Genomic DNA, 27,890 nt, shown 5'->3' on the forward strand with positions numbered 1-27,890 from the left:
CTGACTTGAGAGTTATAAAATAAAATGACATGTTGCAGCTGTAAGTTTATTTGTATAGTTTTGAACATGTAGCCAGAAAGCAGCGTATTAAACAACACATTGACCGACTACATTGCAGTTTTAAAGTGTAAAACTAGAAAGTGAAGTTATCTTAAACTCTAATATAAACAATGCACACTGAAACTGAAATGGTATACACTTAAATGATACACTTACAGATTTGCAAATAGAATAAGTAGAAAGAGAAGAGTATGATTGTAGTTAATAAAGCATGAATAGTTTGCATGGCATATATTGCATCCAATCTTAACTCTTTTTTACTCTTACTCTTTTTTTAACTCTTTTACTTTTTTAAAGCAAGCAGACTTAGCCCAGTCTTTGGGTCTTTAACACACCTCTCCACAAGTTGCAAGTATGTCAGGTTCTCCTGTGTGTTGGGATCAAAGAAACCCTTGGTGTCATCATCTGGATCAGAAAGGATCTTGTTCATCTCCTCATCAAAGTACCCTCTTTGGTAAGCCACCTCCACAGGGACACGATGGCTGTGCACAGGATCAATGATGCCCCCTGTAGCAATCTGAGCTTCTAGCAGACGAATACCATGATCCTTGACAATCAGATCTTTTTTTAAGGCCTGGAATAAGGAGATTGTTTTGCCTGTGTAGGGATCTGTGTACCCAGTTACTGCCCGTTCTGCAGACATCAGTTTGCTTTTCCATTCCATCCCCACAATCCCTTCAGTCACCGCCTGCTCTACTGACAGTTTTTTGTTCTTCACTGGGTCAATCATAAAGCCAGTGGCAGCCTGTGCCTCAAGTAAAATCAAAGACGTTCCCTGTGTTAGAAGTCCCTTATTTTTGGCTTCGATTATGCTCATGGTCTGTTTGGTAGACTGCACAAATACACCAGCAATGCAGTTGGTCCCTTTCAGGTATTTTCGCACAGAGTCTATTTCACTTACATGATCAACTGTGACTTTTCCAGTAGTTAGGTCTTTGTACATTTTCTCATCAATGACTTTGGATAGCAGCAACTCATCAGCACTCACATCCTTTCTGATACCTTGGAAGTTGTTCTTTTGGGTTGTCTCTGTTGTTGCTGTGGTGGTGGTGGTAGTAATTGTGTGGGTGCTTGTTACTGATTTCTGTGATATTAAGGTCAGAACAATTTCTAAGAATTGTTCAATAGTTATTGTACCTGACTTAAACTGCTGCACCAGTTCTCTCCTCTTTTCCTCGGATATGTAATTTGAATACAGCAGATCCCAAAGTGTCACCAGCTGTCCTTGGAATTTACCTCCTGCTTTGTTTGTGGTTGCAGACTTGAGGATATTCTTTGTATGTTCATCGATGAAGAAGTAGTACTCGCCTTTTTTCACAATCACAAGGAGGCTCAGGCCAGTGATTGGGTCTTTAACACACCTCTCCACAAGTTGCAAGTATGTCAGGTTCTCCTGTGTGTTGGGATCAAAGAAACCCTTGGTGTCATCATCTGGATCAGAGAGGATCTTGTTCATCTCCTCATCAAAGTACCCTCTTTGGTAAGCCACCTCCACAGGGACACGATGGCTGTGCACAGGATCAATGATGCCCCCTGTAGCAATCTGAGCTTCTAGCAGACGAATACCATGGTCCTTGACAATCAGATCTTTTTTTAAGGCCTGGAATAAGGAGATTGTTTTGCCTGTGTAGGGATCTGTGTACCCAGTTACTGCCCGTTCTGCAGACATCAGTTTGCTTTTCCATTCCATCCCCACAATCCCTTCTGCCACCGCCTGCTCTACTGACAGTTTTTTGTTCTTCACTGGGTCAATCATAAAGCCAGTGGCAGCCTGTGCCTCAAGTAAAATCAAAGACGTTCCAGGTGTTAGAAGTCCCTTATTTTTGGCTTCGATTATGCTCATGGTCTGTTTGGTAGACTGCACAAATACACCAGCAATGCAGTTGGTCCCTTTCAGGTATTTTCGCACAGAGTCTATTTCACTTACATGATCAACTGTGACTTTTCCAGTAGTTAGGTCTTTGTACATTTTCTCATCAATGACTTTGGATAGCAGCAACTCATCAGCACTCACATCCTTTCTGATACCTTGGAAGTTGTTATTTTGTGTTGTCTCTGTTGTTGCTGTGGTGGTGGTAGTAATTGTGTGGCTACTTGTTACTGATTTCTGTGATATTAAGGTCAGAACTATTTCTAAGAATTGTTCAATAGTTATTGTACCTGACTTAAACTGCTGCACCAGTTCTCTCCTCTTTTCCTCGGATATGTAATTTGAATGCAGCAGATCCCAAAGTGTCACCAGCTGTCCTTGGAATTTACCTCCTGCTTTCTTTGTGGTTGCAGACTTGAGGATATTCTTTGTATGTTCATCGATGAAGAAGTAGTACTCGCCTTTTTTCACAATCACAAGGAGGCTCAGGCCAGTGATTGGGTCCTTAACACACCTCTCCACAAGTTGCAAGTATGTCAGGTTCTCCTGTGTGTTGGGATCAAAGAAACCCTTGGTGTCATCATCTGGATCAGAGAGGATCTTGTTCATCTCCTCATCAAAGTACCCTCTTTGGTAAGCCACCTCCACAGGGACACGATGGCTGTGCACAGGATCAATGATGCCCCCTGTAGCAATCTGAGCTTCTAGCAGACGAATACCATGGTCCTTGACAATCAGATCTTTTTTTAAGGCCTGGAACAAGGAGATTGTTTTTCCTGTGCTGGGATCTGTGTAACCAGTAACTGCCCGCTCTGCAGACAGCAGTTTGCTTTTCCAGTCTGTTCCAACAATCCCTTCAGTCACTGCCTGCTCTACTGACAGTTTTTTGTTCTTTACTGGGTCAATCATAAAGCCAGTGGCAGCCTGGGCCTCAAGTAAAACCAAAGACGTTCCAGGTGTTAGAAGTCCCTTATTTTTGGCTGCGATTATGCTCATGGTCTGTTTGGTAGACTGCACAAATACACCAGCAATGCAGTTGGTCCCTTTCAGGTATTTTCGCACAGAGTCTATTTCACTTACATGATCAACTGTGACTTTTCCAGTAGTTAGGTCTTTGTACATTTTCTCATCAATGACTTTGGATATTAGCAACTCATCAGCACTCACATCCTTTCTGATACCTTGGAAGTTGTTCTTTTGGGTTGTCTCTGTTGTTGCTGTGGTGGTGGTAGTAATTGTGTGGGTGCTTGTTACTGATTTCTGTGATATTAAGGTCAGAACAATTTCTAAGAACTGTTCAATAGTTATGATACCTGACTTAAACTGTTGCACCAGTTCTCTCCTCTTTTCCTCGGATATGTAATTTGAATACAGCAGATCCCAAAGTGTCACCAGCTGTCCTTGGAATTTACCTCCTGCTTTCTTTGTGGTTGCAGACTTGAGGATATTCTTTGTATGTTCATCGATGAAGAAGTAGTTCTCGCCTTTTTTCACAATCACAAGGAGGCTCAGGCCAGTGATTGGGTCTTTAACACACCTCTCCACAAGTTGCAAGTATGTCAGGTTCTCCTGTGTGTTGGGATCAAAGAAACCCTTGGTGTCATCATCTGGATCAGAGAGGATCTTGTTCATCTCCTCATCAAAGTACCCTCTTTGGTAAGCCACCTCCACAGGGACACGATGGCTGTGCACAGGATCAATGATGCCCCCTGTAGCAATCTGAGCTTCTAGCAGACGAATACCATGGTCCTTGACAATCAGATCTTTTTTTAAGGCCTGGAATAAGGAGATTGTTTTGCCTGTGTAGGGATCTGTGTACCCAGTTACTGCCCGTTCTGCAGACATCAGTTTGCTTTTCCATTCCATCCCCACAATCCCTTCTGCCACCGCCTGCTCTACTGACAGTTTTTTGTTCTTCACTGGGTCAATCATAAAGCCAGTGGCAGCCTGTGCCTCAAGTAAAATCAAAGACGTTCCAGGTGTTAGAAGTCCCTTATTTTTGGCTTCGATTATGCTCATGGTCTGTTTGGTAGACTGCACAAATACACCAGCAATGCAGTTGGTCCCTTTCAGGTATTTTCGCACAGAGTCTATTTCACTTACATGATCAACTGTGACTTTTCCAGTAGTTAGGTCTTTGTACATTTTCTCATCAATGACTTTGGATAGCAGCAACTCATCAGCACTCACATCCTTTCTGATACCTTGGAAGTTGTTCTTTTGTGTTGTCTCTGTTGTTGCTGTGGTGGTGGTAGTAATTGTGTGGCTGCTTGTTACTGATTTTTGTGATATTAAGGTCAGAACTATTTCTAAGAATTGTTCAATAGTTATTGTACCTGACTTAAACTGCTGCACCAGTTCTCTCCTCTTTTCCTCGGATATGTAATTTGAATGCAGCAGATCCCAAAGTGTCACCAGCTGTCCTTGGAATTTACCTCCTGCTTTCTTTGTGGTTGCAGACTTGAGGATATTCTTTGTATGTTCATCGATGAAGAAGTAGTACTCGCCTTTTTTCACAATCACAAGGAGGCTCAGGCCAGTGATTGGGTCTTTAACACACCTCTCCACAAGTTGCAAGTATGTCAGGTTCTCCTGTGTGTTGGGATCAAAGAAACCCTTGGTGTCATCATCTGGATCAGAAAGGATCTTGTTCATCTCCTCATCAAAGTACCCTCTTTGGTAAGCCACCTCCACAGGGACACGATGGCTGTGCACAGGATCAATGATGCCCCCTGTAGCAATCTGAGCTTCTAGCAGACGAATACCATGGTCCTTGACAATCAGATCTTTTTTTAAGGCCTGGAACAAGGAGATTGTTTTTCCTGTGCTGGGATCTGTGTAACCAGTAACTGCCCGCTCTGCAGACAGCAGTTTGCTTTTCCAGTCTGTTCCAACAATCCCTTCAGTCACTGCCTGCTCTACTGACAGTTTTTTGTTCTTTACTGGGTCAATCATAAAGCCAGTGGCAGCCTGGGCCTCAAGTAAAACCAAAGACGTTCCAGGTGTTAGAAGTCCCTTATTTTTGGCTGCGATTATGCTCATGGTCTGTTTGGTAGACTGCACAAATACACCAGCAATGCAGTTGGTCCCTTTCAGGTATTTTCGCACAGAGTCTATTTCACTTACATGATCAACTGTGACTTTTCCAGTAGTTAGGTCTTTGTACATTTTCTCATCAATGACTTTGGATATTAGCAACTCATCAGCACTCACATCCTTTCTGATACCTTGGAAGTTGTTCTTTTGGGTTGTCTCTGTTGTTGCTGTGGTGGTGGTAGTAATTGTGTGGGTGCTTGTTACTGATTTCTGTGATATTAAGGTCAGAACAATTTCTAAGAACTGTTCAATAGTTATGGTACCTGACTTAAACTGTTGCACCAGTTCTCTCCTCTTTTCCTCGGATATGTAATTTGAATACAGCAGATCCCAAAGTGTCACCAGCTGTCCTTGGAATTTACCTCCTGCTTTGTTTGTGGTTGCAGACTTGAGGATATTCTTTGTATGTTCATCGATGAAGAAGTAGTTCTCGCCTTTTTTCACAATCACAAGGAGGCTCAGGCCAGTGATTGGGTCTTTAACACACCTCTCCACAAGTTGCAAGTATGTCAGGTTCTCCTGTGTGTTGGGATCAAAGAAACCCTTGGTGTCATCATCTGGATCAGAGAGGATCTTGTTCATCTCCTCATCAAAGTACCCTCTTTGGTAAGCCACCTCCACAGGGACACGATGGCTGTGCACAGGATCAATGATGCCCCCTGTAGCAATCTGAGCTTCTAGCAGACGAATACCATGGTCCTTGACAATCAGATCTTTTTTTAAGGCCTGGAATAAGGAGATTGTTTGGCCTGTGTAGGGATCTGTGTACCCAGTTACTGCCCGTTCTGCAGACATCAGTTTGCTTTTCCATTCCATCCCCACAATCCCTTCTGCCACCGCCTGCTCTACTGACAGTTTTTTGTTCTTCACTGGGTCAATCATAAAGCCAGTGGCAGCCTGTGCCTCAAGTAAAATCAAAGACGTTCCCTGTGTTAGAAGTCCCTTATTTTTGGCTTCGATTATGCTCATGGTCTGTTTGGTAGACTGCACAAATACACCAGCAATGCAGTTGGTCCCTTTCAGGTATTTTCGCACAGAGTCTATTTCACTTACATGATCAACTGTGACTTTTCCAGTAGTTAGGTCTTTGTACATTTTCTCATCAATGACTTTGGATAGCAGCAACTCATCAGCACTCACATCCTTTCTGATACCTTGGAAGTTGTTCTTTTGGGTTGTCTCTGTTGTTGCTGTGGTGGTGGTAGTAATTGTGTGGGTGCTTGTTACTGATTTCTGTGATATTAAGGTCAGAACAATTTCTAAGAATTGTTCAATAGTTATTGTACCTGACTTAAACTGCTGCACCAGTTCTCTCCTCTTTTCCTCGGATATGTAATTTGAATACAGCAGATCCCAAAGTGTCACCAGCTGTCCTTGGAATTTACCTCCTGCTTTGTTTGTGGTTGCAGACTTGAGGATATTCTTTGTATGTTCATCGATGAAGAAGTAGTACTCGCCTTTTTTCACAATCACAAGGAGGCTCAGGCCAGTGATTGGGTCTTTAACACACCTCTCCACAAGTTGCAAGTATGTCAGGTTCTCCTGTGTGTTGGGATCAAAGAAACCCTTGGTGTCATCATCTGGATCAGAGAGGATCTTGTTCATCTCCTCATCAAAGTACCCTCTTTGGTAAGCCACCTCCACAGGGACACGATGGCTGTGCACAGGATCAATGATGCCCCCTGTAGCAATCTGAGCTTCTAGCAGACGAATACCATGGTCCTTGACAATCAGATCTTTTTTTAAGGCCTGGAACAAGGAGATTGTTTTTCCTGTGCTGGGATCTGTGTATCCAGTAACTGCCCGCTCTGCAGACAGCAGTTTGCTTTTCCAGTCTGTTCCAACAATCCCTTCAGTCACTGCCTGCTCTACTGACAGTTTTTTGTTCTTTACTGGGTCAATCATAAAGCCAGTGGCAGCCTGGGCCTCAAGTAAAACCAAAGATGTTCCAGGTGTTAGAAGTCCCTTATTTTTGGCTGCGATTATGCTCATGGTCTGTTTGGTAGACTGCACAAATACACCAGCAATGCAGTTGGTCCCTTTCAGGTATTTTCGCACAGAGTCTATTTCACTTACATGATCAACTGTGACTTTTCCAGTAGTTAGGTCTTTGTACATTTTCTCATCAATGACTTTGGATAGCAGCAACTCATCAGCACTCACATCCTTTCTGATACCTTGGAAGTTGTTCTTTTGGGTTGTCTCTGTTGTTGCTGTGGTGGTGGTAGTAATTGTGTGCGTGCTTGTTACTGATTTCTGTGATATTAAGGTCAGAACAATTTCTAAGAATTGTTCAATAGTTATTGTACCTGACTTAAACTGCTGCACCAGTTCTCTCCTCTTTTCCTCGGATATGTAATTTGAATACAGCAGATCCCAAAGTGTCACCAGCTGTCCTTGGAATTTACCTCCTGCTTTGTTTGTGGTTGCAGACTTGAGGATATTCTTTGTATGTTCATCGATGAAGAAGTAGTACTCGCCTTTTTTCACAATCACAAGGAGGCTCAGGCCAGTGATTGGGTCTTTAACACACCTCTCCACAAGTTGCAAGTATGTCAGGTTCTCCTGTGTGTTGGGATCAAAGAAACCCTTGGTGTCATCATCTGGATCAGAAAGGATCTTGTTCATCTCCTCATCAAAGTACCCTCTTTGGTAAGCCACCTCCACAGGGACACGATGGCTGTGCACAGGATCAATGATGCCCCCTGTAGCAATCTGAGCTTCTAGCAGACGAATACCATGGTCCTTGACAATCAGATCTTTTTTTAAGGCCTGGAACAAGGAGATTGTTTTTCCTGTGCTGGGATCTGTGTAACCAGTAACTGCCCGCTCTGCAGACAGCAGTTTGCTTTTCCAGTCTGTTCCAACAATCCCTTCAGTCACTGCCTGCTCTACTGACAGTTTTTTGTTCTTTACTGGGTCAATCATAAAGCCAGTGGCAGCCTGGGCCTCAAGTAAAACCAAAGACGTTCCAGGTGTTAGAAGTCCCTTATTTTTGGCTGCGATTATGCTCATGGTCTGTTTGGTAGACTGCACAAATACACCAGCAATGCAGTTGGTCCCTTTCAGGTATTTTCGCACAGAGTCTATTTCACTTACATGATCAACTGTGACTTTTCCAGTAGTTAGGTCTTTGTACATTTTCTCATCAATGACTTTGGATAGCAGCAACTCATCAGCACTCACATCCTTTCTGATACCTTGGAAGTTGTTCTTTTGGGTTGTCTCTGTTGTTGCTGTGGTGGTGGTAGTAATTGTGTGGGTGCTTGTTACTGATTTCTGTGATATTAAGGTCAGAACAATTTCTAAGAATTGTTCAATAGTTATTGTACCTGACTTAAACTGCTGCACCAGTTCTCTCCTCTTTTCCTCGGATATGTAATTTGAATACAGCAGATCCCAAAGTGTCACCAGCTGTCCTTGGAATTTACCTCCTGCTTTGTTTGTGGTTGCAGACTTGAGGATATTCTTTGTATGTTCATCGATGAAGAAGTAGTTCTCGCCTTTTTTCACAATCACAAGGAGGCTCAGGCCAGTGTTCGGGTCTTTAACACACCTCTCCACAAGTTGCAAGTATGTCAGGTTCTCCTGTGTGTTGGGATCAAAGAAACCCTTGGTGTCATCATCTGGATCAGAGAGGATCTTGTTCATCTCCTCATCAAAGTACCCTCTTTGGTAAGCCACCTCCACAGGGACACGATGGCTGTGCACAGGATCAATGATGCCCCCTGTAGCAATCTGAGCTTCTAGCAGACGAATACCATGGTCCTTGACAATCAGATCTTTTTTTAAGGCCTGGAATAAGGAGATTGTTTGGCCTGTGTAGGGATCTGTGTACCCAGTTACTGCCCGTTCTGCAGACATCAGTTTGCTTTTCCATTCCATCCCCACAATCCCTTCTGCCACCGCCTGCTCTACTGACAGTTTTTTGTTCTTCACTGGGTCAATCATAAAGCCAGTGGCAGCCTGTGCCTCAAGTAAAATCAAAGACGTTCCCTGTGTTAGAAGTCCCTTATTTTTGGCTTCGATTATGCTCATGGTCTGTTTGGTAGACTGCACAAATACACCAGCAATGCAGTTGGTCCCTTTCAGGTATTTTCGCACAGAGTCTATTTCACTTACATGATCAACTGTGACTTTTCCAGTAGTTAGGTCTTTGTACATTTTCTCATCAATGACTTTGGATAGCAGCAACTCATCAGCACTCACATCCTTTCTGATACCTTGGAAGTTGTTCTTTTGGGTTGTCTCTGTTGTTGCTGTGGTGGTGGTAGTAATTGTGTGGGTGCTTGTTACTGATTTCTGTGATATTAAGGTCAGAACAATTTCTAAGAATTGTTCAATAGTTATTGTACCTGACTTAAACTGCTGCACCAGTTCTCTCCTCTTTTCCTCGGATATGTAATTTGAATACAGCAGATCCCAAAGTGTCACCAGCTGTCCTTGGAATTTACCTCCTGCTTTGTTTGTGGTTGCAGACTTGAGGATATTCTTTGTATGTTCATCGATGAAGAAGTAGTACTCGCCTTTTTTCACAATCACAAGGAGGCTAAGGCCAGTGATTGGGTCTTTAACACACCTCTCCACAAGTTGCAAGTATGTCAGGTTCTCCTGTGTGTTGGGATCAAAGAAACCCTTGGTGTCATCATCTGGATCAGAGAGGATCTTGTTCATCTCCTCATCAAAGTACCCTCTTTGGTAAGCCACCTCCACAGGGACACGATGGCTGTGCACAGGATCAATGATGCCCCCTGTAGCAATCTGAGCTTCTAGCAGACGAATACCATGGTCCTTGACAATCAGATCTTTTTTTAAGGCCTGGAATAAGGAGATTGTTTGGCCTGTGTAGGGATCTGTGTACCCAGTTACTGCCCGTTCTGCAGACATCAGTTTGCTTTTCCATTCCATCCCCACAATCCCTTCTGCCACCGCCTGCTCTACTGACAGTTTTTTGTTCTTCACTGGGTCAATCATAAAGCCAGTGGCAGCCTGTGCCTCAAGTAAAATCAAAGACGTTCCCTGTGTTAGAAGTCCCTTATTTTTGGCTTCGATTATGCTCATGGTCTGTTTGGTAGACTGCACAAATACACCAGCAATGCAGTTGGTCCCTTTCAGGTATTTTCGCACAGAGTCTATTTCACTTACATGATCAACTGTGACTTTTCCAGTAGTTAGGTCTTTGTACATTTTCTCATCAATGACTTTGGATAGCAGCAACTCATCAGCACTCACATCCTTTCTGATACCTTGGAAGTTGTTCTTTTGGGTTGTCTCTGTTGTTGCTGTGGTGGTGGTAGTAATTGTGTGGGTGCTTGTTACTGATTTCTGTGATATTAAGGTCAGAACAATTTCTAAGATTTGTTCAATAGTTATTGTACCTGACTTAAACTGCTGCACCAGTTCTCTCCTCTTTTCCTCGGATATGTAATTTGAATACAGCAGATCCCAAAGTGTCACCAGCTGTCCTTGGAATTTACCTCCTGCTTTGTTTGTGGTTGCAGACTTGAGGATATTCTTTGTATGTTCATCGATGAAGAAGTAGTACTCGCCTTTTTTCACAATCACAAGGAGGCTCAGGCCAGTGATTGGGTCTTTAACACACCTCTCCACAAGTTGCAAGTATGTCAGGTTCTCCTGTGTGTTGGGATCAAAGAAACCCTTGGTGTCATCATCTGGATCAGAGAGGATCTTGTTCATTTCCTCATCAAAGTACCCTCTTTGGTAAGCCACCTCCACAGGGACACGATGGCTGTGCACAGGATCAATGATGCCCCCTGTAGCAATCTGAGCTTCTAGCAGACGAATACCATGGTCCTTGACAATCAGATCTTTTTTTAAGGCCTGGAACAAGGAGATTGTTTTTCCTGTGCTGGGATCTGTGTAACCAGTAACTGCCCGCTCTGCAGACAGCAGTTTGCTTTTCCAGTCTGTTCCAACAATCCCTTCAGTCACTGCCTGCTCTACTGACAGTTTTTTGTTCTTTACTGGGTCAATCATAAAGCCAGTGGCAGCCTGGGCCTCAAGTAAAACCAAAGACGTTCCAGGTGTTAGAAGTCCCTTATTTTTGGCTGCGATTATGCTCATGGTCTGTTTGGTAGACTGCACAAATACACCAGCAATGCAGTTGGTCCCTTTCAGGTATTTTCGCACAGAGTCTATTTCACTTACATGATCAACTGTGACTTTTCCAGTAGTTAGGTCTTTGTACATTTTCTCATCAATGACTTTGGATAGCAGCAACTCATCAGCACTCACATCCTTTCTGATACCTTGAAAGTTGTTCTTTTGGGTTGTCTCTGTTGTTGCTGTGGTGGTGGTAGTAATTGTGTGGGTGCTTGTTACTGATTTCTGTGATATTAAGGTCAGAACAATTTCTAAGAATTGTTCAATAGTTATTGTACCTGACTTAAACTGCTGCACCAGTTCTCTCCTCTTTTCCTCGGATATGTAATTTGAATGCAGCAGATCCCAAAGTGTCACCAGCTGTCCTTGGAATTTACCTCCTGCTTTGTTTGTGGTTGCAGACTTGAGGATATTCTTTGTATGTTCATCGATGAAGAAGTAGTACTCGCCTTTTTTCACAATCACAAGGAGGCTCAGGCCAGTGATTGGGTCTTTAACACACCTCTCCACAAGTTGCAAGTATGTCAGGTTCTCCTGTGTGTTGGGATCAAAGAAACCCTTGGTGTCATCATCTGGATCAGAGAGGATCTTGTTCATCTCCTCATCAAAGTACCCTCTTTGGTAAGCCACCTCCACAGGGACACGATGGCTGTGCACAGGATCAATGATGCCCCCTGTAGCAATTTGAGCTTCTAGCAGACGAATACCATGGTCCTTGACAATCAGATCTTTTTTTAAGGCCTGGAATAAGGAGATTGTTTTGCCTGTGTATGGATCTGTGTACCCAGTTACTGCCCGTTCTGCAGACATCAGTTTGCTTTTCCATTCCATCCCCACAATCCCTTCTGCCACCGCCTGCTCTACTGACAGTTTTTTGTTCTTCACTGGGTCAATCATAAAGCCAGTGGCAGCCTGTGCCTCAAGTAAAACCAAAGACGTTCCCGGTGTTAGAAGTCCCTTATTTTTGGCTGCGATTATGCTCATGGTCTGTTTGGTAGACTGCACAAATACACCAGCAATGCAGTTGGTTGCGCCAAGGTATTTTTGAATGGATTCCATATTGTTTATATCTTCATCATCTACTTCATCATATATAAGCTTACTAAACATTTCTTTTGAGATGATTTTTGCATCAAATAGTTCACTTGCTGACACTTGTTTTCTTAGACCTTTAAAGGAATGCCTTTTTGTGCTTGCCTCAATTGTCAATGCTGTCACCATTTCTGTTATCTCCTCTATTGATAGTTTTTCTTGTTTGTATTGGTCAAATAATTCCTTTCTCTTCTCTGCAGATATATACTCTGAGTGTAGTACATCCCAAAGTGATACCCGTTTGTCTGCAAACTTTCCAGCATTGATGATCACTGATTTTTCTTTGAAGACATGTACTATTTGCTTGTTATTGAAGGTTGAGCTTTCAGCACTCTTTTCAGTTATTGGGAGAAGCAGTATTCCGGTTGTTGAATTCTTTTCACATTTCTTCATGAGCTGATGGTAGGTAAGAGGTTCTTTTGTTTGGGGGTCTGAAAACCCCTTTTCACTTTTACTAAGATTTGCCAGAAGATCACTGGTCTCCTTATTCAAGCATCCTTTCGTAATTGCTTTTTGAACAGGCAACCGATAGCTTCCAATTGGATCAATAATTCCCCCTGTGGCAAGCTGTGCATCTAAGAGGTTCAGTCCATGTTTCCGAGGGATGAGACCTTTATTCATTGCTTCAAATAAGCATATCTGCTCATCTGTGTATGGGTCTGTGAAGCCAGTGACAGCACGTTCAGCCAATAGCAAGTGCTCCAAAATCTCTGGTCCAATAAGTTGAGCTCTGACAGCCTCCATGACTGAGTGATGTGTGTTTTTGATTGGATCGATAACATATCCAGTTGCTGCCTGAGCCTCAAGCAACAACAGTGCTGCATTGGAAGTGAGTAAGCCTTCAGTTTTTGCCATGTTTAAGCTTAACACTTTTCCTGATGGATGAAGCTTCACCCCAGCAATACTTCCAGTGCCCTTCAAATACCTTTGAACGGATTCAAGTTTAACCACATTTTCAAGCATCTCCTTACCATGTTGAAGTGCTTTGTAAGTACTGGTGTCAATGATTCCAGACTCATGCAGCTGTTGCACAGAAACAGGTTTTCTCAGGCCCATTGTTGTTTGAGGAGCTGTTTCTTTCTGTTCTAGTGTTTGAATAGTTGTGGTAACCACAGTGACAACATCCTTTATATTTATCTTGCCCAAACAAAATTGTTCAAAGTACTGCTGCCTCTGTTCATCTGTGAAGTATACAGAATTAATTATCTCCCAAAGAGACAGTGATTTTCCAGAGAAACGGCCAACAGGAATGACAACTTTGTTTTTCTCAAATTCTTCCTTAATCTCAAAGTCTGAGATGATTTTTTGTGATTTCTCTTGTGTTTTCCCTTTTTCGGCAACTGGAAGAAGTAAAAGACCAGTATCAGGATCCTTGATGCATCGTGCGATCATCTCCATGTAAGTCAGATTTTCTTGTGTGGTGGGATCAAAAAATCCTTTAGTGTCATCAGTTTGATCAGCAAGGATCTGGTTTAAGTCAGAATCAAAATAACCCTTGCGGAAAGCAACATCAAGTGGCAAATGTAAACATGTTAAGGGATCAATGATGCCACCTGTAGCAATCTGGGCTTCAAGCAGACGAATGCCATGCTGCTTTACAATAAGTTCTTTCTCAATTGCTTCGAAAAGTGATATTGTCTTGCCTGTGTATGGGTCTTTGTAACCAGTCACTGCTTTCTCTGCAGCCAGGAGTTTTTCATACAACTCTGGAACAATGATTTTCTGCTTGAGTGCCTCATCAACGGTGTGTTTCTTGTTTTGTATTGGATCAATAATAAACCCAGTGGCAGCCTGTGCTTCAAGAAGACACAAGGCAGTGCCAGGGGTAAGATGACCTTCTTTTTTGGCTTTGTAGATGCTCATTTTCTGATTAGACTTTTGTAATATTACACCTGCTATACAGCTTGTTCCGCTGAGGAAGTTCCTCAAAGTTCCCGTCTCAATGAGATCTTTGATTGTCAGCTTGCCCTCAATAACATTTTTGTATTTATTTTCATCTATTATTCCCAAATTCAGCAGCTCCAAAATGGAAACTTTTCCCCTGAGACCATCTACACTGAGGTCAGCATTTCTTTGTACTTCTTTGCGCTCAATGATCTCTAAAATTGTTGTGATGATTTCTTCAATTGTGATTGTTTTTGACTTGTAACATTTTAACAGCTCCTGTCTTTTCTCCTCAGACAAATATTCAGAGTTGATGAGATCCCAGAGTGTCACTTTCTTGCTGCTGAATCTGCCGTATCTCACAGAGACATACATGGTGTGGAAGGCCTCTTTGGTGCTGTCCCCTATCTTGACTCTCTTGTCATTCCCTTTGATTATCAAAAGGCAAAGGCCCGTGCTTTGGTCGGTGACACATCTGGACATAAGCTGCATATAGGTAAGGTTTTCATGAGTGTTTGGGTCAAAGAATCCTTTTGTGTCATCAGTTGGATCACAAAGGGTCTGATTCATTTCACTATCAAAGAATCCTCGTTTATAAGCAATATGAACTGGAATGCGATGGCTATTTACTGGATCAATAATGCCCCCTGTGGCAATCTGGGCCTCTAGCAGACGTATACCATGATCTTTCACAATTAAATCTTTTTGTATTGCTTGGAACAATGAGATTTTCTTGCCAGTATATGGATCATGGTAACCTGTCACTGCCTTCTCGGCTGAGGATAGTTTTGCATGAAGATCAGCCCCTACCACCCGTGCCTTCACTGCATCATCTACAGAGAACTTTAGATTAGCAATTGGATCAATTATGTATCCTGTTGCAGCCTGGGCTTCAAGAAGAACAAGTGATGTTCCTGGCCTCAGAATTCCTTTTTGTCGGGCTTGGTAGATTGACATCACTTGTGAGTCAGGAAGCAGAACACCAGCAATGCTTGGTTTTCCTTGTAGATATGTATGCACAGATACATTCTCTGTAACATCTTTGACAGTCTTTTTTCCTTCTCTGAGATCTTCTAGATCGTGCTCTGTGATGATATCAGCCTCGAAGAGCTGGTTTGCACTTACTTTTTCTCTTATACCTTCAAAAACTACTTTAGTTGTTTTCACTGAATGTTCAATGATCTCCAGGACTTTAGTGACTATAATTTCAATCGTGACTGTTCTGTTTCTGTATTGCTGGATAAAGTCTAGCCTTTGCTGTTCAGTGAAGTATTCAGACATAAGTAATTCCCAGAGTGAAACAGTCATTCCAATGTATTTTCCATATGTCACTTTCACCATGACACCCTTGAATACATTTTTGATGTCATAGCCAATGAATGTGTGATTCAGACTACCAGATGTATCCTGAATGGGCAGCAATGTAAGTCCTGTAGAGGAGTCGATGACACAACGATCCAGCAGTTGTAGATATGTCAGATTATCCTTTGTGTTTGGGTCAAAGAATCCTTTAGTGTCATCTTCAGGATCCTTAAGGATGGCATTCATTTCCTCATCGAAGAAGCCACGCTTGTATGCTACATCCACAGGAACTCTGTGACTGTATATGGGATCAATAATTCCACCAGTTGCAATTTGTGCTTCAAGCAAGCGGATTCCATGCTCCTTCACAATCAGTTCCTTCTTCAGAGCTTGAAAAAGAGAAATGGTTTCACCAGTGTATGGGTCCTTGTAACCAGTAACTGCACGTTCTGCTGCGAGCAACTTTGCATGGTATTCTGGTCCTACAAGTTTTTGTTTAATGGCCGCATCTACAGTGAATGTCTTGTTTTCAACAGGGTCAATCATGAATCCAGTTGCAGCCTGTGCTTCTAGCAGAATCAAAGCAGAACCAGGCATGATTATTCCTTGTCTCATTGCCTGATAGATGCTCATTTTCTTATTTGTGGAGAGCACAGCTACTCCTCCAATGCTCATTTTACCTTCTAGACATTCTTTAACCGATTCCATTAACATCACGTCCTGGGTGGTGGTTTTACCATCATGTAGATTTTGAAATGTCTGTTGGTCAATTATTTTTGATGCCAGAAGCTCAGCAGAGGTTACACCTCTGCGGAGGCCTTTAAATGTGATGTACATCGGGAAAAGCAGTAAACCTGTGTCTGGGGCTACAATGCATTTCTTTATCAGCGATGGATAGGTGAGGTTTTCCTGAGAGTTAGGGTCATAGAATATTTTTAGATCATCCATCTGGTCTCTGAAAATATCTTTGTCATAGTGACCTCGTCCATTGGCTTGTTCTTCTGTTAGGTAGCATTTTTCAATAGGGTCGTAGATCCCTTTGCCAGAGATCTGTGCCTCAAGTAGTCTAATCCCATACTCTTTTGGAATGACATCTTTCTGCATGGCCTGGAAGAGTGAGATTTGTTGGTTGGTGTAAGGATCTGTGTAGCCCATGATGGCCCTCTCAGCGAATTGAAGTTTCTCTTTCATTTCACGTCCCACAATGCCTTCCTTTACCGCATCTTCCACGGTGCATATCCTTTTTTTGACTGGGTCGATGATTCCTCCTGTTGCAGCTTGGGCTTCTAACAGTGCCAGACATGTTCCTGGAGTCAACAAGCGTTTCTTGTAGGCTTGGTATATTGTGATGGTTTCATTTGAATGTTCAAAAAACACCCCAGCTACTGGCCCCTGAGAACTGCAATTTTCCTGAGCTGGCATTTTTTTGTGGATATTTTCTTGCACCAGCTTCTGTGGATTACATAAGAATAATTATTAGAAATACATAAAAAAAAAACAGTCCTGATACATTTAAGTTATTGTATCTAATAAATAAATATAAAAAATAAATATAAAAAATCTAATAAATATTAAAAAAAATGTTTTAATTTTTAAAGAAAAATACAAAAAATGCTACAGTATAAACATTTTGCAAGATTTTTTTTTTACTGTTTTAAACTAATTACCACATAATTTATGGTCTAAAAAAAATAAATGTAAAAGGACATTCCCAGAAGTCCCTGCATTACACATCACATATTTTTATATTTAGATTACATTTTTTATAAATAATTTTGTTTCTTCTTATTTTTGTCATCAGTGATGTACATTGTTACATTGTGTTATGTAAATTAATTTAAACATATATTTCATTATTTTAGTGTCATGTGTGTTACCCTGATGGTGTTTTGTCTTTGTATGTATGACCCTGTGCACCATCTATATATAAGTATTGACCATATTTTATGAACAGGCTGCTTATGGTGAACTCTGATTCATCATGTAGCTTTCTATTGTTTCACCTGGATTATTGTGGTGGTTATCAGTACATTTTTAGGTAAAAGGGTAGATTTTGGTAGTTTGGTACCCTAGAAGTAGGTATATTAATATTATATTACTTAATAAAATATACTGTTCTAAGTTGTAAAATATACAGGCATCCTTTAAAACATTGCCATAGCATTGTTTATGGTGAATTTCTGGCAACCACAGCAGCAGTTTATTTTTTTCCCCTAAAATTAATAGGATGTTTTTTTACAGTGTATAAAAAGCACATGGCAAAACTGTGCAGTGCAGGTACACCACAGAAACCCATAACATAAAGATGAATACCCTGTCAAAACTTGAGTTTGTGCTAGCAATGAAAGCACTCTTCACCTTTATCATGACTTGTCCTGACAAGAAAAAAAAACTTTTTGAGCATTGCATCATTTGGAAAGTTTCTTGCAATAACCTAGCAATGGAAAACTGGAAATACAGTATGCTGATGTATTTCTGAAGAATGTCGGATAAAGAATCAATGACCCAGCTTTTAACTTGTCAGTTACACAATCATGCACAAAAGTATGAGGCAATCATGCACAAAAGGGCATTTTCTCTCTCTCTCTCTCTCTCTCTCTCTCTCTCTCTCTCTCTCTCTCTCTCTCTCTCTCTCTCTCTCTCTCTCTCTCTCTCTCTCTCTCTCTCTCTCTCTCTCTCTCTCTCTCTCTCTCTCTCTCTCCTCTCTCTCTCTCCTCTCTCTCTCCTCTCTCTCTCTCTCTCTCTCTCTCTCTCTCTCTCAATGGCAAAACAACAAAAATAAAGATACTGAAGACAAAGATATTACATATATATGCAATATTATGTGTAAACGTTTTTGGTGTTTCACAATTGCATTAGACGATGCATGTTCTGACATTCACTCAAGCCATGTCACTCATCCATACAGACACATCCTGAAATGTAGTAGTTTTAAAAAATAGCAGTGCGTTAATAAAGTTGACAAAGTGTCATATATCCATGTTTGGAACATTGCCATTTTACTTACCAATTAGGAAGGAAATATACTGTATTTTATAACAATATGCCTTAATAAAGAACAATTAATGGCACCTGTTTTTTCACAGAATGAATTAAACTCCACAGTGCTATTATTTTGAACACATCCCTTTTAATGAATGATTTAATTACTCAGGACAAGCAGCGTGCATGTTATGATAGTTATATTGTATATTACACTTTACTTCATCTAGAAGTAAATTATTTGCAATGCAGAAATATCACAAAGGTTCATCAGGCTACTGATGTGTTACTGCTATCAACATTTTAATGATTTTATAACAAGGACCTGACATCCTTCTGTAAACACGGAATGTTTTATGCAAACTCTTCTGCAAGTATGTTTGCTTTGCAGCAGTGAGACTTTATGGCTAAGATATGTAATCAGCCATGAATAGCTTTAGCAGGTTTTAAAAACAACAACGTACACAATGAAAAGGGGCTGCTAATGGCCTCTTCCCGTCCAAATTCCTTGGATGCAGACAGTGTTCGGTATAAATAAGGACTTCTGAAACCATAAGGTCACATGACTTAGACACTTTCTAAAAGAGCACTCAAATGAACACAACTTCAAGTACACTTTCTGCAAAGCTGTTTATACAATGCATTATAAGGTTATTTTTATTGAATCATAAAGGTATGGTAGATGACTAGTGGCTACACTATTTGTAATTTTGTCATTCATCTGAGTATCAATATTTGTGAGATTTAGACAAAGACAGTTTTGAGGTTAATTTATCTAATTTTGTGTCTATGACATTGTATTATGTTGAATATCATAGTTTACACCCCGTATAGTGTTATTATTTTTAAATGTAATAATTATTGTAATTAATGGGGTTATGAATTAGATGAACATTTCAAACATCTTCACTTTCATTAAAACTGAATGAGTGAAGTAATTAAATTTGCATTTATAGTGTTGCTATTAAGACATCTTGAAGTAAAATATAGGCAATTAAATAAGTAACTATTCATATGCCTGTATATATGTCACATTGTTAATGTGTTCTGTTCTGTGTTGTGATCTTGTTTCCCCCTGTCTTTGTGATTTTGGGTAAGTCCTGTCAGTTTTTCCCTGTCTGTTTAATTAGAAATTCCCGACACCTGTGTCTTGTTAATTTTCCCATTAACCCCAGTTCTTTTAAGCCCTGTGTTTTCCCTCAGTGTTTGTTGGTCGTCGTCGTTGTAAGGTTGTGTGTTTTGGAAGTTCTTGAGTGTTTCCCTTTGTTCCTGAGAGTTAATTTAAGTAATAAACTAAACTGCATTCAAGTACCCGTGTCCTCGTCTTCGGCATTCTGCACCAAACCTGACAACATAAGTCGATTTTATCTTTCAGGTAATTCTCATTGTCTGCCATCGGTTATTCAATTATTATCAACTAAATCGTCAAAATAAAATAATTTAGTATTTTACATTAATGACACTTTAAAATATATATAAATATTATTAATAGTAGGCCTAATATCAAAAGTCATTTATACATTCTATAAAAGTTTAGCCATTTTATGCTATAACAACTAAATTAGCAAATGTTTCTATTTATTTCCTATAATAATACATTGGCTGATGGATCATCATCCTGCACATATTGAAATATGTTACAATTTGAAAGTAAGTCCACATTGTTCTTAAAGGGAGCATCTTCCCCAATCCATTTTTTTCCTACACAGTTTTTAAATCCAAATTATATTATTTGACCATGGTTAATTGGTGTGATGCATAATAATACACAATAACTGTACTTTTAAAAACATTGAGAACAGCTACGAATATTCATGTATAGGTGTACAATACTTTCATAATGCATAAAGTAGGCCTACTCAGAAAGCCTATTTCCATAATTTTGTGGATAGCTCAATTTTCGATTGCCCCATGAAGTTGGCAACATTATTTATTTACTTTCTTGTGTTTTAGACTTCTACTATTGAAGTAAATTAATTACAAAGGTTAAAAAAAAAAAAAAAAAACTTTTGCAGTAATTGAAAAAAATATATGCATTGCATTAACCCTGATTGCATTTTAATGCATTCTATTTTTAGGGCTTGCATTTTTATGGGAGGAAATTCAACATGGTTCGTATATTTAAGCTTTGAATATTTCAATTCAAAACATTTCACACACTTTTTCACCTTTCATATTTCACTTCCAACATATTTATTCTGTTTAAAAATACAAACTATAATATTCGACAGGCAATTTTCGGTCCATTTTATTTCACTTTACAAATTTGCTTCCACAAATTCAGTGGTTCAAATTCGACAGAAAATACAACATTTGACATCCGGGACCGGCAGGAATATCAGTAGATTGATAAAGCTAAGAAAACTAAACAACCGAGAGAAATATATGACTACTACCTCAGATTTAACGTTTTATCTGTACATCAGCATCGGCCGGGGAATAACATTATAATCTCGTTCACGGTAGAGAAAGCTGCTTAGATATGCAAAACTAACTGTGAAGACTTAAATGTAAACACAGCTTTTGTGTCTTCATCAGCTTTTTCATAGCTATACTGGCCCTGATCATCATCACAAATACTCACCGCTTGCTCCATTTCTGTAAATCCGTTTTTATGAATGAATGACTCTCTCACCTGTTGCTCTATAGTTTTCTTCGTCAAAAGCCGCTTGCACCCCCTGCTGGTGAGGATGACTAAAAGCTATAGAGATTATCAATTGGCAGTCTACTGATATTCCTGCCGGTCCCGGATGTCAAATGTTGAATTTTCTGTTAAATTTGAACCACTGAATTTGTGGAAGCGAATTTGTAAATCGAAATAAAATGGACCGAAAATTGCCTGTCGAATATTATAGTTTGTATTTTTAAACAGAATTAATATTTTGGAAGTGAAATATGAAAGGTGAGGACTTCCGGTTGGGCAGTGAAGCACGATGGCAGGTTAAGCTGTGAGCTCCCTTAAGTCAGTTTCAAAACTCCGCTAAACTCGATATATTGTTGAGAATTTGTATATGCTGAGAGATGAGCGGAGGGAACAAATCTAAAGCTAAAAGAAACCTCGAAAAGCAAGGTAAAGACCCCAAACGAACAGAGACAGACAGCATGCAAGAAAAAGAAGAAAATGGCGACCGAGAAACTTCAGACGCTCTGCGCGCGGGTTTAAATGCTATAAGCAGATACAGGAATTTCGCAGCGAGCTGAAAGCGGAGCTCGGGACATTTAAAGATGAACTCAAAACCCAGATGAAACGCGAGCTAGAGGAGTTTAAAGAGGACAAAAAATCGTGGCAACAACACAAGAAATAAAGACGCAAAATGAAAAAGTTGAGGCCACTCAGTCGCGTGTTGAAGAAATGGAGTGCTGGAGCACCGAGACTGATGGTCTACTACACGACTTCATACAAGAACACAAAAAGATGACTGAATGACCTCGAGTCACGATCCAGAAGGAATAACCTGCGAATTTTCGGAGTGCCAGAAGAGACAGAGAAGGAGTCTGTTACTCAGTTCGTCGAAGAAATTATTCGGAAAAAACTCGAAATTGAAGCCGATCGACTGTCAAATTCAGCGGGCGCACAGGGCTCTGGCGCCGATGCCCAAAACAGATCAACCACCGAGGGCCATCTTGGTGAATTTCCTACAGTACAATATGAAGGAGAAAGTCCTGAGAAGAGCCTGGGAAAAGAAAATAATCACACTTGGAGAGCGGAGGATTTTCTTCGACCATGATTATACCTCGGCTATGGTGCAGCAACGCAAATCGTATGTTAAAGCCAAGAAAATTTTGAAAGAAGCGGGGATCCGATTTCAAACTCCATTTACTAAAATGAGAATTCATTGGGATAATGGAGTAAAAACATACAACGAAGCGGGAGAAGTGGAGAAAGACCTGCGCGATAGAGGATATAAAGTGACGGATTCCGAAGATGCAGCCGGCCACACAACGTTACTGGAGCGACTCGAGGCACGGAAAAGTTCAGCATGGCAGCGGGTCGGCAGAGAGCGGAGAGCAGAGGCAAGCAGAAGGGCACGGAAACGGCTGGAGGATTTTCGGCGCACGAACCCGAATCCGGTGAATTTGTAAGAGACCCTTTGTATGATGACGTGAATAAGGGACTAATACATAGAGTTAAGGGGAAACAATCTTGCGTGATGACCGTAATTTAGAACAATTCAATAATACAGTGAGAGGCGTTTGTATACGTTAACGTTACATGCATCGACTTAAGGGAGACATGGACATTGACAAAAAATATCTAGTATGGGTGCAAAAACATTTTTCAGACTGCATCCCATATCTAGAAGGGGGCCCTCAGTTCAACTGAGGCTTTCCCTCTCTATGGAGACAGTGACTCAAAACCCGAAGTTCTGGGTAAACATTCCCATCTGGAGGTCAGTTGATATCTTTTCAGTTCATCTAATATGTTTTGGTGTATGTAAAAGTTTAGTAGTTTGTACTTGTTCAAATGTTTGCCAGTGGGGTTATCATTATACAATGATTATTGTAGAGATAGTTGGATGCAGGAGAGAGACATTGAGATAATGTCTTTGAATGTTAAAGGAGAACTCCGGTCAATTTTAACATTGAGCTTAATTTTTAGTAAATTTGGAGTGCTGTCAATACAGAGAACAATGACAAAAATCGGTGTTGCCTACACCGTGTTATCCTCTTTTTAAAATTTACACCCTATTGACTTGAATGGGGCAAGTTTTAAACTTAACCAGTTCTTAGTCTTATCATCCTTGATGTGTCATACAAGTGCCATGTTGAGTGATTCCTTCAGAGTGAACACGAGTGAATCTGACTGCAGTAGATGTGAAAGATATGAATAAAAATGATGTTATTTCAGCCAGCGCAAATACCTGTATTTAGTTCCTGTTTTCGGTCGAAGTCCAAAGTAGTCGATTGTCGAGTTCACGCGCATAGGTTTAGTTACTATGATCACGCGCGTGAACTCGACAATCGACTACTTTGGACTTCCACCGAAAACAGGAACTAAATACAGGTATTTGCGCTGGCTGATATAACATCATTTTTATTAATATCTTTCACATCTACTGCAGTCAGATTCACTCGTGTTCACTCTGAAGGAATCATCTAACATGGCTTGGCACTTGTATGACACATCAAGGATGATAAGAGAAATAAAAGCAGGTTTAAAAGTTGCCCCATTCAAGTCAACAGGGTGCACATTTTTTAAATAGGATAACACAGTGTAGGCAACACCGATTTTTGTCGTTGTTCTCTGTATTGACAGCACTCCAAATTTACTAAAAATTGAGCTCAATGTTAAAATTGACCGGAGTTCTCCTTTAATGGACTAGGGAACCCAGCCAAAAGAGCTAAAGTTATAGCTAAATTGAAAAAGGAAAGGAAGCATATTTATTTTCTGCAAGAAACACATTTATCAAATGAGGAACATGAAAAACTGAAAAAATTTGGTTTTAAAAATATATTTTATAGCTCATGTCCAAACCATCGTAAGAGGGGGGTCATTATTTTAATCCCAAAAGGTGTTCATTTTGAGTGTCACAAAGAAATAAAGGATAAAGAAGGGAGATATGTTATTGTTAAAGGAACAATTAATAATAACACGGTAACCTTGATAAATGTCTATGCCCCACCGGAAAGCAATAAACAATATTTCAAAGTATTATTTGATATTGTGGCGGACTGGCGGAGGAGATGGAGGGGGTTGGTATATGTGGAGGGGACCTAAACATAGTACTTAGCCATGACCTGGATACTACAAGCCATAAAAGAAACCAAAAACATATAACAAAATTCATGAATCACATATGTACAGAAATGGGCCTAATAGATATCTGGAGGGAATTACACCCGTTAGAGAAGGATTATAGTCACTACTCTGCCACGCATGCTGTGTATTCTAGAATAGATTACTTTCTCTTAGAGGAAAACAGACTCCGGATACAGAATTGTCGTATTGGGGTAGCTGACGTATCGGACCATAGTGCTATTTATGTGAAGATCTCTCTGGGAGAGGAAAAAAGGAACACGTTGTGGAGATTAAATCTAGGAATATTAAATAATAAATCAGTAGTTGAGCAAATTCGAATAGAAATAAAAAGATACTTAGAGGAAAATAACAATGGAGAGGTGGACCCCTTTATATTATGGGATGCACTTAAAGCAGTGATTCGAGGAAAATTATTAGCTATTACAAGCACTTTAAAAAAAGAAAGGATAGCTCACTATGAGAAATTAATTTCAGAATTAAAACAATTGAAACTAATGCAAATAAAGAGGTGGTGGCTCAAATGGGAAAATTGAGAAAGGAAATTAACAGCTTGTTGCAGTTAGAAGTGGAGAAAAAAGCCAGATACTTGAAACAAACTTACTATGAATCGGGACCAAGAGCACTTAAATTATTGGCAAGACGAATGCGAAAGCAACAAAACGATAATTTATTCTCCAAAATACGAGACCCCAAAACTAATCAATTTAAATGCGAACCAACAGATATTAGAAATATATTTAAGTACTACTATGAAGAATTATACAAACAGACTTCTGATATGAATAGAGCAAAAGTACTAGAGTTCCTTAATACATTAGATATGCCCTCTATTGGTGAATTACAAAATAAAAGTCTAACTGCAGAAATAACCACTGAGGAATTACAACAGGTCATGGGCAAATTAAAATCAGATAAATCACCAGGGAGCGATGGATTCCCTTCAGAGTGGTATAGAACTTACAACAAAGAGCTGATGCCATTACTAAGGGACACGTTCAATTGGGTCATAAAAGAAGGGAAAACTCCTCCATCATGGAAAGAGGCTATCATCTCTGTTATCCCCAAGGAGAAAAAAGACAGGGAACATTGTCAAAATTATAGACCCATATCACTTCTTAATACAGACTATAAAATTTACAGCTCTATTTTGGCATCCAGAATACAATTGTTCTTATCAGACTTGATAGATGAAGACCAAACAGGTTTTGTTAAAGGTCGACAAACATTTGACAATATAAGAAGAACTCTCCATGTAATAGATAGGGCTCATCGGAATAAACTACCTATAGGTCTAATCAGTCTTGATGCCGAGAAGGCCTTCGACAGGGTCAACTGGGAATTTCTTTACTTAGCACTAGAAAAGTTGGGTTTTAATGACAAATCTGTCCAATGTATCAAGTCATTATATCAAAACCCAACAGCTAGAGTAAGAGTAAAAGACACAGAGTGCGCTATTCAACACTCCAATTACCTAAAGAGAAAGGTGGTATGGCTCTTCCAAGTCTTAAAAATTATTTCTGTGCAGCACAGTTGCGTCACATCTTATATTGGTGTACTTCTAGTTACATAGCCAAGTGGAAAGACATAGAAACAAATATACAAGATCTTAAAGTTCAGTCACTTATAGGGGAGAGTAAAATCCATGGATATATTAAAGACAAACTGGACCCAATAACGACATTCTCATTGAAGGTATGGCATTCTATTGTTAAACAATTCAAATTGGAGAAAGAAATTGCTATTCTTAGGTGGATTACTCATGATGAGGAATTTAAGTCAGGAAGGGATGACCCAATATTTCAACAGTGGAGGGATAGGGGAATAACAGCATTGTGCTGTGTAGTTGCAGAGGGTGAAATTAGAAGATTCCAGGACTTAAAGGAAACCTTTGGAATAAGAAATCAGGATCTGTTTAGATACTTTCAGTTAAGGGATTACTACAACAAAAAAGGAAAGTTAGAGTAAATTATATCCATCCCCTTACGAAAATGATGATGGGCCCTTATGAGCATACACTACCTAGAATACTTTCTTTTTTGTATGAAGTGCTGATGTGTAGCAGCCCCTCCTCTACATTATATATAAAATTGAAATGGGACAAAGAACTAAAGATTGAAATACCAGAAACGGATTGGTATGGCATGTGGTCAATACACCAAACTACTACCAGTTCACAAATATGGAGGGAGTTTTGCTGGAAGTGCCCTATCCGCTTCTTTATAACACCTAAAATCAGAAACAAACAAGTCTCGGTACAGCAAGCTTGCTGGAGGCAGTGTGGACAGTTAGAAGCAGATCACACACATATCTTTTGGAGCTGTGAGAAAATTAAATCTTTTTGGGATGATGTGCAAGTAGTTATGTCGGAAGTGTTTGGATTTAAAATACCTAGAACCTCCATGTTTCTACTTATGGGAAATATTAAAAACATAGTTCCTAAAAGTGATCAATATTTATGTAAGATCCTCCTTGCGGCTTGCAAAAAAACTATAACTAGGAACTGGCTTAAAGATACTACTTTGAAGTGTATACAATGGTTCGGAATTATTGAGGAAATCATGGTTATGGAAGAACTTACATATATTCTAAAGATGAAAAAAAGTGCTTTTAAAAGGGACTGGGAAAAGTGGTTGGTATATAAAGAATGTAAAGACATCCTCAACTAAGTAAACCGTAATGGTTATTAGAATGGTTAACCTCACCAGTTTGGCTTTGTTGTTCAGTGTACTTTTTATTTTTATTTTTTTATTATTATTATTATTATTTTTTTTGTATATAAATAGGGGGGTCAGTGCTTACGTATATGATGTTTGATATTTAAGAATATACGTGGATATGTATAGGTATTAAGCTATGTATGCTATATAGCATATATCTGGGATATATTTATGCATAATTCATTCTCCTTCCTTTTGTTAATATTGTTTTTACTTTTATTGTTCAAGTGTTTTAAGTGTTAAAAAAAGAAATATGAAAGGTGAATATGGATTATTACATTTTTGAAAATGAAAATGTGAAATGAAATATGCACAGCTTAAATGTAGCCAACAACCATGTTGAATTTCCTCCCATAAAAATGCAAGCCCTAAAAATAGAATGCATTAAAATGCAAGCAAAGCAGGGTTAATGCAGTGCATATTTTTTCAAGTAATGCAATTCGACAAGCTTTTTTGTTTCAAAAACATTTGTCATTATTTTACTTCCATATTCTTAATTTGAAAGTCACTTTTGATAAAAAATAATCTAATCTCAAAATGTAAATGTTTATTACATTACATATCCATAAAGGTTTCCAACTGTGCACTGTTTGCAAATATTTGCACTTTCATAAAGCATTTTAGCTCTTTATTACTAAGAGGTGTGGTCGATCAAGTGAACATATGTTGAACATGACATTCTTAAGACATAATGAATTATGGCACACACATGTTCAGTTACCTGCAAGTCCTTGCTTTACAATGTTACCACTGCTACTTTTTTTTTTTTTTTTTAAAGAAAACAGCAATGCAATTACAAGAATTCTTTATCTAAGACAAACAAAAAAAAAGTCTCACAGCGAACTCTTTCTTACCTTTTTCACTGTTGTTTCAGGGTTTCAGTCGGAGTCCAGTTGAGGGTGTGTTTTTTCCTGTTCACTAAGACTTGATGTGGGTCAAGCACACTGCGGACACTCAGTAAAAGTGTATGCTTCCTTCCTTTCTTTCCTCTGTTTAATATACT

At 39.7% G+C, this 27,890-nt stretch overlaps 1 protein-coding gene across 2 annotated transcripts; it reads right to left on the bottom strand.

Annotated features, from left to right (window-relative positions):
• Positions 1–119: 119 nt before the first annotated feature.
• Positions 120–27,890, bottom strand: eppk1 (epiplakin 1). 2 transcript variants are annotated; one of them, XM_079591690.1, is made up of 2 exons: positions 27,742–27,890; positions 120–16,876 (listed from the first exon to the last, which is right to left on the bottom strand). In XM_079591690.1, exon 2 carries the CDS (start codon positions 16,847–16,849, stop codon positions 344–346), a length of 16,506 nt encoding a protein of 5,501 aa, XP_079447816.1. In that variant the 5' UTR covers positions 16,850–16,876; positions 27,742–27,890; the 3' UTR covers positions 120–343. The 2 variants fall into 2 exon arrangements, with proteins under 2 accessions (XP_079447816.1, XP_079447815.1); XM_079591689.1 differs by having other exon boundaries at positions 120–16,879; positions 27,742–27,887.

This window comes from Phoxinus phoxinus, assembly GCF_949152265.1.
Source record: "Phoxinus phoxinus genome assembly, chromosome: 19".
Classification (NCBI taxonomy): Eukaryota; Metazoa; Chordata; class Actinopteri; order Cypriniformes; family Leuciscidae; genus Phoxinus; species Phoxinus phoxinus.

Bases quoted from the DNA above. Each gene is read 5' to 3' on its own strand.
- eppk1 (XM_079591690.1), bottom strand. From the start codon at position 16,849: ATGCCAGCTCAGGAAAATTGCAGTTCTCAGGGGCCAGTAGCTGGGGTG.